Source organism: Orbilia oligospora (assembly GCF_000225545.1).
Source record: "Orbilia oligospora ATCC 24927 unplaced genomic scaffold scaffold00081, whole genome shotgun sequence".
NCBI lineage: Eukaryota > Fungi > Ascomycota > Orbiliomycetes > Orbiliales > Orbiliaceae > Orbilia > Orbilia oligospora.
In genome coordinates, this window is record NW_011645638.1 from 69,767 (window position 1) to 81,192 (window position 11,426).

General features: G+C 46.0%; 4 protein-coding genes across 4 annotated transcripts; 1 reads left to right on the forward strand and 3 right to left on the reverse strand.

Annotated features, from left to right (window-relative positions):
• Window positions 1–632: 632 nt before the first annotated feature.
• Window positions 633–1,790, reverse strand: AOL_s00081g18 (uncharacterized protein; the record flags this gene model as incomplete). The annotated part of the gene is made up of 1 exon (XM_011124837.1): window positions 633–1,790. The coding sequence occupies one exon, from the start codon at window positions 1,788–1,790 to the stop codon at window positions 633–635; it is 1,158 nt and encodes a 385-aa protein (XP_011123139.1).
• A 1,611-nt stretch (window positions 1,791–3,401) lies between these two features.
• AOL_s00081g19 (uncharacterized protein) lies at window positions 3,402–5,553 on the reverse strand (the record flags this gene model as incomplete). Its single annotated transcript, XM_011124838.1, has 5 exons — window positions 3,402–3,589; window positions 3,745–4,264; window positions 4,337–4,578; window positions 4,661–5,191; window positions 5,295–5,553. The coding sequence occupies 5 exons, from the start codon at window positions 5,551–5,553 to the stop codon at window positions 3,402–3,404; spliced, it is 1,740 nt and encodes a 579-aa protein (XP_011123140.1).
• A 1,496-nt stretch (window positions 5,554–7,049) lies between these two features.
• AOL_s00081g20 (uncharacterized protein) lies at window positions 7,050–7,880 on the forward strand (the record flags this gene model as incomplete). Its single annotated transcript, XM_011124839.1, has 1 exon — window positions 7,050–7,880. One exon carries the CDS (start codon window positions 7,050–7,052, stop codon window positions 7,878–7,880), a length of 831 nt encoding a protein of 276 aa, XP_011123141.1.
• An 839-nt stretch (window positions 7,881–8,719) lies between these two features.
• AOL_s00081g21 (uncharacterized protein) lies at window positions 8,720–10,300 on the reverse strand (the record flags this gene model as incomplete). The annotated part of the gene is made up of 1 exon (XM_011124840.1): window positions 8,720–10,300. The coding sequence occupies one exon, from the start codon at window positions 10,298–10,300 to the stop codon at window positions 8,720–8,722; it is 1,581 nt and encodes a 526-aa protein (XP_011123142.1).
• Between the last annotated feature and the right edge of the window lie 1,126 nt (window positions 10,301–11,426).

Below are 11,426 nucleotides of genomic sequence, written 5' to 3' on the forward strand. Positions count from 1 at the left end.
CGCCTCCGGAGTACCATATACTAGACAACTAGAAATTATGTTTCGTTTCGAATATCTCTATGTTTTCAAGCTAGAATATTGTTGTTGCTGTTGGATATAACTGTGCCTCATTTTGGAATTCTTTTAACGTCCCGGCCAATGTGGGAAAGAATGCCCATGATCATATGACAACGAACTCGAAACGGCCACGCGGCTTCTCAAGGAGGTCGGTCTCCTGTGCTGGCGTGTTTCGAAACAGAGTTACACAGAGATCTGTTGTTTAGATCATTGGCTGGTTAAGTAATTTAGCGCATCGGCCGGATTTAGGTCTCAAGTTATTCTAAAAGGCTTACGATCAAAAATTAGATGGTCGGGAACAAGAAGAGAAGAGGTCACAGACCAAACCCCTCCATGGTAGATTTCTCAAAGAGCCCTATGGATGTATATAACATGAAGTGGAAATAGAAGAAGAAAAATTTTAGACATTCCGAAACACCGTGTAAAAAATGCAAGTATGCATATCCTAAAAAGCCAAATGAACCGATCCTAAAAATCCCTATCGCGAAAGGAAAAGAAATTGTAAGAGGATAAAAAGCACCAAAATTTAGGTTGTCAGTGCCCTAGAGTAAATTTACAGACACAGGTCCTAAAGTTTAGGCGGTAAGGGTTCCACCTAGAGCGACAACCGCAGCTTCGAAGCTGGCGCCCCTGGAAGCGACAGTTGTCTCGACGCACTTGGTGATATAATCACTCCAGGCCTGACGCGAAACTGTCTCCTTCTGGAGAGCTGGCATGATGGCAGCGCATGGGGCATAGTTCTTATAGAACCAAGCACCGCTAGCCCAGGTCCTATCGTCGCCAAGAACTAAAGCCAAAACCTTATTCTTGACTTCATCGGTTTGATCATTGATGTTCGCGGGGGTGATACCAGGGCTGATGCTATCAGTGGATCCGAATGTTTGTGCGTACTCGACGATGAAGTTTGGAGACATTTGGTTTCTGGTTCCCTGACCTGGTCGAGGCTTACCCCCCATTCCGAAGTGGTTGGTATTGAATTGGAAGTTACCAGTTTCGAACATCATAAGGGAAAGGATGGCAGCGGCTTCACCGATGGTGTTGATTTCGTACTTCTTGAAGGCTTCGGTGATAAACGGAGCGGCATGTTTAGCGGTGGCACATTCCTCTACTGCAAGATCCCTGAATTCGTTGTCACGAGGACAACTCTTCGAACTTGCCCCGGTCTTAATGATGATGTCTTCGGTGATGACAATTCCGCCAGTTGAACCGCTGGATGGTTCAGATGTGGGAACAGGCTCTGGAACAGGAGTCTCCATAGGAGCACGAGGAGGTTCGCCAGTTACAGTAACCAAGATTGTGCTGGTGGATTTGCTTGTGACTTCTTCGGTGGTGGTGATTGTGCTTGTGATTTCATCCTTCATGGGCTCAGGGTTAGGATTCATCGGAGCTGCAGTTGGAGTTGCTGCTGGGGGAGAGGTCTTGACTAATTCGATGCTAGTCGGCTCTGGAAATTGAGTAGGCTTAGCCGGCAGAGGCATCATAGTAGGAGCGGCAGATGCACCGATGGTAACGATCTTTCCATTGCTGCAATAGGTACCAGCAGCGACAGAGCCCATGGGGACAGCCCTCCCAAAGTTACAGAGATAGAACTTCGAACCGTCGGGACTGCAAACAATAGCTCCGTTTGTTGGACAAGTATCTAGGGTGCGAAAGTCTGGAGTTTGCGGCATAGGGACCGGAATGGCATTGATAGAAGCCACGAGAGACAGGAGGAAAAGGTGCGTGGAAATCATGTTTGCCGGTGTTCGTTTCTTCGTTCTTATCGTAGGAAATCTGACTGGGGTACTGATATCGATAGTATTGATAAAATAAATAAAAAAAGATCGTGAAGTCTCCTTTGTGCACTGCACTGACTTTTATATGTCGATAGACTATAGAAAAAGACTGGATGGAGCTTTGGTATAGAGGAGGCTGAGCAGTCTAACAAAAAGATAACAAGATGTATAATGAGAGTATACCACTGGAAGACTCTTGAGCTTGAAGGAATGTAATGTAGTCTCGAACTTGCGATACTACAAGAAGCTAGAGCAATAAGAATCTGACAGAGACAAGACAAGAACCGAGGCCGCTGGCTGGGAGGCTGAAGGGAAAGGAAAGGCAAGAACGTAAGAATGCTCTAAGCCGGGACGTAAGATCGTCTATATAGGGAAGGAATGACTTGGGCCTCTAAGAATCAATTCGAATCGCTCAGCGAAAAGAATCAGAACAGGGATTCAGAAAAAAGAATCAACCTCGACCACAAAGCTTGCTTGCTTGAAACACAGAAACAAAAAGGAGAGACTGCGCGAGCGTGAGAGAGAGGAAGGAAAGGCACAGCAAAGGGGGCTAACAAAAGGATCTTAAAGGCGGAAGGTGTCTACAAGCCAAGACAGAGGCTGACCCTGATTCACCCAATCTTCGTCCACCAAAGCTTAGCCCACCTAGCTCCGCTGGAACACTCAGGTAAAGTGGTACAAGTGCCGTCCGTACCTGCGTCTGGAGTTAGCTTGCTTACTGGACTGTACATACTTACATAGTAATGGCTGGCAGTTAGCGTTGTTGCATTTTGGGGCTAACGAGGGTTGTCGAGTTCGAACGAATCACAGAGGGCTGGTTAGAGGTACGCTGGAGCCACGGCGGCCAATAATAGCGTCACCGTCCGTTTCAGATTTCAGCACCAGTTTTTTTTTTCTTGCTAGGCACACAGCGCATGCATGTTGTAGTGCAGGCTGATGGTTACATTCCTTTCTATCCTCTTTTTTTCCCACCCCCGTCTTCCCTGCATTGGGTATCTTGCAGTGTTACGGAATGGAAAGGAGGCGCTTCGATGGTATCCATTTACACCATTCAACGCTTAAGCATCGAACGTGAAGGTCTGATAGAACCGCGAAGTGTTCGATTGTTCTTCCAGGGTACGTCTGGTGATTGTTGTTCTGCGGTTAGGCGATTTGGAATCACGATGGGAACAGACAATGCGGTTCTTCTAAAAAAAGAAAGTTGCGTCAGATCAAGGCTAACAAGCTTCAGGAGCTCAACCTCGAGCGGTTAGCTAGGCTTTGAATCTGAATACATGAAAAATGTTGATGAGCTAGAGCGCGTCAACGATACCGATATCTACATATCCATGGACGCACTGCAGTGGGATGGGTATGTATCTGAGTACATGTATAAAGTACTTAAGTTAAGTATCTATGTACACGGCAAGTGCCGGGCCTATAATATTAATATGAGGCTAAAATAGGGCGAAACATTTACAAAAACGTTAGACAATGTATTTATGCCATCGAATCGATGTTGACAGATTGATTGCATGTAAATGTACTCAACGTAACCCATTAACATCGAGATCTTATGCAATATGCAAATTATACTACAACAGGAGGAAGATCAACTATTCCATGCTTCAAGTAGTACGCTCTGTCCGCCTCGGGCTTCATATCGGCCATTGTCCAACCATTCCCAAGCCAACCATGTTCGCTGTCATTGATGTGCTCGTATTCCCAGTCCTCCCACCTGGGATTGCTCAGTACTCTTTCAGCGTGGAGACAGGATCCTAGAAAAACGACGATTATCAGCCATGCAGCCTTAACGCAGGGGGACTCCGAGACGCGAAGGAGAATTTTGGTTTTCTTTCCATCCCGACCCGTCTTGGTATTTCCCGATTGTGCAAAAAAAAAAAAAAAAAACCTTCAAAGGGGTTCCGCTTACCTGGCCATAATGCGGAGACCTTGCCGTCATATGTGCCACCTTTGTACCAACTGCGACACTTCATCGAAAATACAGTTCCAGGGAAATATGCATCACAATACTTTTGGAAGTTGCGAACGCTCGAGGCCTTAACCTCAATTGTTTTGATGTTTTCCCTTTGGATCTTCTGAACCGCCTTGCAAACATAATCAACTTCCCTCTCCAACACAATTGTCAGACTGCCAGTTCCAACGCCAGAGTTCGGTCCCAAACTCATGAAGTAGTTGGGAAACCCATCTGTTGCGATACTAAGGTAGGTGTCCGGGTGGTCTTTCCATTTCTCAGAAAGTGGCTTCCCGCCGCGGCCAATTATTGGAAATCGTTTGGTCCATGTTGTGTCAAAACCTGTGGCACAGATTATAGCATCAACTGACCGTGCTGTGCCATCTGCAGCAACAAGTCCATCTGGTGTGACATATGAAATTTCGTCAGAGATGAAGTTCACATTATCTTTGGCGATTGCTTCCAAATAACCAGGACCCTACATTGAAACAGAGCGTTAAAATCAGAACAATAACTGGAAATCGGACTTGGCAAAGCAAAGCGTACTCACTGGCGTCAACCGTCGACAAGCAGGTGGGAACGGCGGTAACAGCGACTTGAAAACTTCTGGTTTTGACGCCAGCTTTTGCTTCATGTTCTCAGTGAAAACCTCGACGGCTCCTTTTTGGAGATCGCTCCCTCTCATAGTAATGGTGTGCGCCGAATTGAGCTCATGTTCGAGCTCTCTTCTATATTCATAAAAGTGTTTCGGGTCATTCTTGAACTTTTCGATATCGGCTTCTGAAAAATTAACTATTCGTCTTTGTTAGCCTGCATATGTATCATGATGTTGTCCGCCGTAACACTCTCGACTTGGGAGCAGTCATAGACCTACAGTCTTTTCCATCAGGATTCTTAGCTTCCGCAAACTCCCCAGCAATGGGCATAGCAATCCACGTCTTCCCACGAGCATAGTGATCTAATTTCTTAACCACCTTCTGCATAGTTGGAACAATTTGTATCGCGCTGGAACCGATACCAATAACCGCAACCTCTTTGCCAGCGTACTCATACCCATCCTCCCAGTTTGCGCTATGCAAAAGTTTCCCCTTGAAGTCGTGAAGTCCCTTAATCTCAGGCCATTTCCATTCATTCAGTGCGCCAATACAACCGAAGAGAACATCCGCCTCATCCTCAAACACTTCTTGTTCCGGTGTATCCAATTTCTGGATCTTCAGCGTCCATTTACCCCTGGCTTCGTCGAACTTTGCCTCCAAAACCTTCCTGCTAGCTTGTAAGTACCTGTATACGCCGTACTTCCTTGCCACATGTTTCCAATATTCTCCAATTTCCGCGCCGGGGGCGTAGAAGCGGCTCCAGCTGGGGTTAGGCTCGAATGATGCCTGGTAAGAATGCGAGGGGATATCTATCCAGCGGCGCAACGTATTAATGCCACATTTTACCATATAACCATCTATGATACCGTCGCAATCATGTAGCGATATCATAACTAGATGTCATATACATACCACAAGCTACACCGGGATATCTGTTCTCATACCATGTTCCTCCGACTTCTGGGTTCTTCTCGTAGATAACAAGGTCGAGATTCTCAATTCTCTGAGGCAATCGGATTCCGGCAAGGATACCACTGATTCCAGCTCCAATGACAATAACCTTAATAGCACGGGGCTCATCCACGGCTCTTTGCTCCAAAGTGACTAATTTTTCGGCCGGCGATTGAGGCTCTGGCGTGCTCGAAGTTGCTCCCGCCGGCGTTTCTCCCATATTGAATATATAATTGTATTGCTCAGACTAAAGTATAACGGCTTCAATCTTGCTGGTGCGCGTAATCCAAATTGCAGGTCCAAGGGATGATTCAGAATACTATTCTAATTAATACGAATGAATATGGGAAGTAGCTAAATCGAAAGCGCCGGCCGGTGTATAAAGTCTCAGAAAGGTAGGTACTAGAATATGAAGGCCCGTCGCATCGGACCTTTAGGGTTTTATAGTAAAACAACTTCCGATACCCCGAGTTCGTATAAGTCCGGACCCCGCATACTCCAGGATTGAGCCCCGGACTCTAATATGGATGAGCTGCGGTCGTTTTGGTTTCATCGTGATTGGCCACCCATCATCACCCTTCCCGATATTGAAAGCCGAGGGGCGTTCAACAAAAGGCTCGGGCAACAAGTTAGTTTATTCCACATATCTGGATCAGACCATCATGAGAAGGGTGTAGACCCGGTAAATATCCATCGTTGGAGGTGCTGCGTAGTTTGCATAGATCATGGGGCCTCATCTGCCTCGCGAAAATAGGCCCGTGGAGTTGGGTAACGTCTGGGGTTTTCCCGTGCCGCTAATTCAGAAGCTCTAAATTCTCGGGCCGATACCCGCCAAGATCTTAAGATTGATCTTTTGGGACGTGAGCGGGCACAAAGGATATAGACAATCTTCCAAATGCCACGTGAAGCAGATAGGTTCGGATTAGATATTGGCATAGCTCGAGTCAATAAGCCTACTTCTAGAGATAAATACAGTTTAGGTCGTGGAGAGCTTTAGATTGAAGGAGAAGCTTAGGAGATTAATTCGACTCAAGCTGTAGTCATATGTTGGATTTCCACATTAGGATGCTGACTTTGTGTTGCGTTTCTCGATTTGGCCAGTTTCTATTTCAAGCGTGGCGTCCATAAATATGCCGCGAGTAAAGATAAAAGTGTAAGGTAAAGAAGGAGGATTAATAGTCTCCGGGACTGTCTTGTACTAAACCATATTGTCTCTGTAGCTTACAATTTGTTGGTATTTACAAGGGTACGTACAGTCAGAACTAGCATTATAAGGCCCTATTGATCAATTGATAGATGTGATCTGCACGTGCATCAGTCCCTCGACCCCGGCTGGCTAGATGCTCATGAAGAGCTGATAAATAATTAATCTGACCTCGTTACTTAGTCCGAGTGTCGTGTCTCATGCTCTTGTGGACGTGTAGATCAATTCGAGGTATTCTGATGTCATGGATTCGACTTCAATCTACAACCTGAAGTTATCCACAATTACTTCATTATATTATCCGTCGTTGGAGCGAGACACCATCCCCCCAACATTGTGCTCATTACTGCTCTAAATCAATCGGCCTTTCAGCGAAGCTTCAACGGTGTATATACATCGGCGCTAGCCCGATAATACGGTTTTTTTTGCACTCAATAACGCTTAACGCATTGCATAGTTCAACTCAGCCCGAATATAAGAGTTCAGTTTCCTAAACCTCTAAATCGAATGATATGAACGTTCGCAAAAGCTCTCGACCAAAGAGACATGATTCCCAAACATTAGAGCAATCCACCTTTCTCCTTCCCTCACCGTCAGAGGACTCTCTCAATAGTCCATGGGAAGTCGACTCAGATATTGAACAAGACAACCCTTCCGAGATATCCTTCCGACCAGCACAAAGACAGCTCGGTTTTCGTCGTGAAGCCGATAAAGACGGAGAAAATCCCCGAAGGCCTTCTGGGCCCGTTCAAAGATCGCCGTCCCAGCAGTCTTTAGCAGAGTCAGAAGAGCCTGGTTTACTTTCAAGAGCACATACTGCAGAGCGAGACCTCGAAAGAAAGAAGAGTAAAAAGGGTTTTAGGTTAGGAAAATCTAATGATGATAAGGTTATAGACAAAGAAACGAAAAGAAACGAGAGGAAGGAGAAGAAGGAGAAGAAGGAGGGGAAGAAGAAAAGGCCAAAGCAACCGCTGGGACAGACCCTACGCCACAAACTATCGTTTAACAAACTATCGTTTAAACCCCACAAAGATCGAACAAAGGATAACCATAGGCCACGATCCAAACATGGCTTCTCTGTTAGTACTGAACCCGTTAACGTCTACAATGTGCCAACCGAGACGGGTTCAAGAGGTCGTGTCCGAACAAGTCAACACATGACTGCCGAAGTGAAGTTGCATTTTTGGAGAGATAAATACGAAGGGGAAGGAAGAGTTGAAAGGTTTTTGAGGTTGATACATAGAAAACGGTTTCGAAGGGTTTTGAAGACAGCAATTGATCTTCAAGCTGCCTCGCTTGGTTCGCTAAGAAGTCATTCAAGACGAAGACGCGATTATGACTGAGGCTACTAGTAAACCCATGTTAATGTTTATTCGTCTAATCGTTCGAATTCATAGATTGTGGGTTCTAGTATAGACGCCAGATTAGTACCTGACAAGAGGTTTATATAGATTCCTCTAGTTTTTTTCAAAAAAAAAGAAGAAAAAGAAAGAAGTTAACAATGAGAGTGATAAAAAATCGGGAATCAGTCATCTTAAAAATTCCAGCGATCATGTGCTGTTATAGGTACCTAGGTGTATTCCACGTAGCATCGAAACGAAAAAAGAATGTATGCGCATATGCACATATATATTCCAACAAGATACCGCCCTTGCGCGAGAAGACTTCATAATAGCAGTTCAAGGAACCTTTACTTTTTGATACATGTGAAATGACCCCCACACTGTATAGCAGGGTCAATACCTGGAGCTTCTTGGGTGTAGTCCATGGCTAGCCAGCGGGGCGCAATTGGTAGACCCCAATTGATCCGGGCCAACCCTCGGAAAGATTAGCACTATTGGCTCTCTCGGCAAAACTCTTTTTATATTTTGGCGGTTCAATGAAAATCGGCTGTTGGATATTCTATCCCAGCACAAAAACGTTCCTACTGGCTAAACGGAATTTCGTAGTGCATGCATACCTAGGCGAATTTGAAAAGCCACAGACGAATACGAGATGTAAGCTAGCAACGACCATTTTTCACTTTCAGCGGGTTCAAATTTTGTGATCAAGAGAGAAAAACTCATTATCATTTAATCTGTCGAAAATAGACTCAACTATATTAAAAGATAGTTACAAGAAAACGGCGGAAACTGAACCCCACAAAATATACACAACATTATACAAAAGATGATAATGACATCTAAGCCTTCTGCACGTGCTCGACGGTGACCTTATCATCACCCAACTTTCCGTCGTCGTGAAGAGCATTGAGAAGCTCCTTTCCGTGTCCGGTGGCACCTTCACCTCCGACTCTGGCATCATCACCATCGAAGTACTTGGCGATTTCCTCGAGAGGAGTGTATCGAGTTTCGATGAAGAAGAAGTAGACAACGGCTAATTCGAGAGCCAGCCAGCAGTCGTAGACAATGTAGTACTTCCATCGGATAGAGTTGATGGCTTCTGGGTTGACGTAGTTGTTGAAGAAGAGAGCGCAGTTGACGAAGAAGAACATGACAGCGAGACCCTTGGCACGAATCTGGAATGGAAGAATTTCGACGGTGTAACCGACGAGAAGACCAGACCAGGCCAAGTTGTAGCAGGTGTAGTAGAGATAGATCATAGCGACGACGGCACGTCCGGCAGCCTCATTGCCAGTAGTCTCACGACGCTCAGAGCAGATTGTCCATGCGATGAAGCAGACCAACATACCACCAGTGGAGGTAAGGAAGAGTGGGCGACGACCGAAGCGGTCGACCATGAAGGCCATAGTACCGGCGACAAGCATGTTCCAGATTTGAAGACATCCGTTGATCAAGTTCTGGTCAACTTCCTTGGTGATTCCGACCTGGGTGAGAATGAGAGCGATGTAGTAGGAAACGAGCGAGTTACCAGACCATTGGGAGAAAAGACCGGCGCACAAGCAAATGAACATTCTGTGTCGGTTACCCTTGGTAGACCAAAGGACAGAGATCTTTTGGTGGTTGAATTCCTTCTCGAGGGCGATGGTCTCTTTGATTTCAATGAATTCGTGTCGGACGAGCTCGTCATCGGCGTTTCCATTGGCGTGGTACTTAGCAAGAATAGCGAGAGCCTCCTCGTGACGGTCGGCGGAGATCAACCAACGTGGAGATTCTGGGACGAACCAGATGAAACAGATCATGACGAGAGCTGGACCAGCCTGGAGGATAGAGGGAGTTCTCCATGCCCAGTCAGACTTAATCTTGAGGGTTCCGAAGGTAGTCCAGGCAGCAATGATGGCACCGAGATACCAGGTAGTATTGTAGATGGAAGTGATCTTGGCACGGTGCTGCATATGGGCCAATTCGGTAACGAGCAATGGAGCAGCTCCGTGGGCGAACGAGATACCGAAACCGATCAAGAAACGGGCACCAATGAACATACCAAGATTCTGAGCAGCGGACTGAAGGGCGACACCAACGAACATGATGAACAAACCAATCATGATGGCGACCTTACGACCTCTCCAATCAGACAAGAATGGAGAGAATGGAACGGCAGCGATAGAACCGACAGACATGATGGCGTTGAGGAGACCGAGCTCGGAATTGCTGGGGTGGAAGTAGTTTTTCCAGTAGCTCAAGGTCTGGAGACCGTTCATCATGGAACCGTCGAAACCATTGGTGGCGGAGACGAGAATGACGGTAGAGAGGAGGAAGTAGAGCTTTCGGAGACCAGGTTCCTTATACCAGGTAACTTGTGGGAACTCGCGACCACCAAGCATGTTACCTTGGTTGGTCGTTGGCGCTGCCATGGCGGGCATGTTGGGCAAAGGATGTTCTTCTGCGTAGACGCAGGAGAAAGAACCTATTCACAAGTTTTTTGTGGTTCGAGGTGATAGGGTATCAATACTTTCTTCTCTTCACTGAAGGGAGAAGTATCGTGCTGGCTGTTGAATGAAACCCACTTGGCTGGGAAAAGAGAATGAGGATAACAGGGAAGAAGGGAGCGACGATGTTCTCTTTATATACAAATGCATCGCACTAGAAGAAGAAGATCTCCCTCCGCATTCTGCATTCTGGGGACAGCTGATATTGTCCCCGCTGCTGGGTATCTTTTGCCGCGTCTTGTCAGACATCTTTGCCTGTTAGCTAACATTGTACATGTGCAGCTATTGTTTTGCCAGTGCGTGCGCGCACATGGTCCGGGATTGCAATTCAATGAAGCAAAGACATCAGATCGTCCGGCTAAAGAGGTTGAACGATACGAAGGACAGGATCCCTATGAATGGAATTCAATTAACCGGTGAGGTTCAATATGGGGTGAGGTTGAAATCCAAACCTTTTGCTTCTCCGTACTAACAAAACTCTGGGCAAATGCAGATTGGGGACTAGTGAGCTAGGCACGGATCGGTAGAATAAGCAATACCTATCACTAGTAAAACTTCCTAGGGAAAAATACTTTTATCTGATTTGCCCCAGCATGACTTTATTCAGAATTTTATTATACGGGTGGAGTTTCATAGCAAATTCACCGCTGAAGGTTTTGCGGTTTTCGTGACCGGCTAATTTACTTATAAAACTTATTCGAAAGTTCCTAGCGGAGTACCGCGTATGTACGCATGCCCATCCCGAAGGAATGTAAGTATGTACAGATACTCCTTACTGGCAAATCACTTGGAGCGGTCTTAAGTATCAGCCGAAAAGCTTCGCATAAGAAATATGCATGTGTGTATGTATGTACTTAGTATGTAGTACTTACACAGATAAACAAGCTCGAATTCAAACTAAATTGGAACGCAAAATCCGTTCTTTCAAACCGGGGACTAACCGACCAGCATGTCCATGTACAGTACCATGGTGCAATGCCTGGTTAGCATATTCTTCCCACGAGCCAAACTCGAACCACTAGCCAAACCATCCCATCGATTCGGTGTGTCCGGACAATGT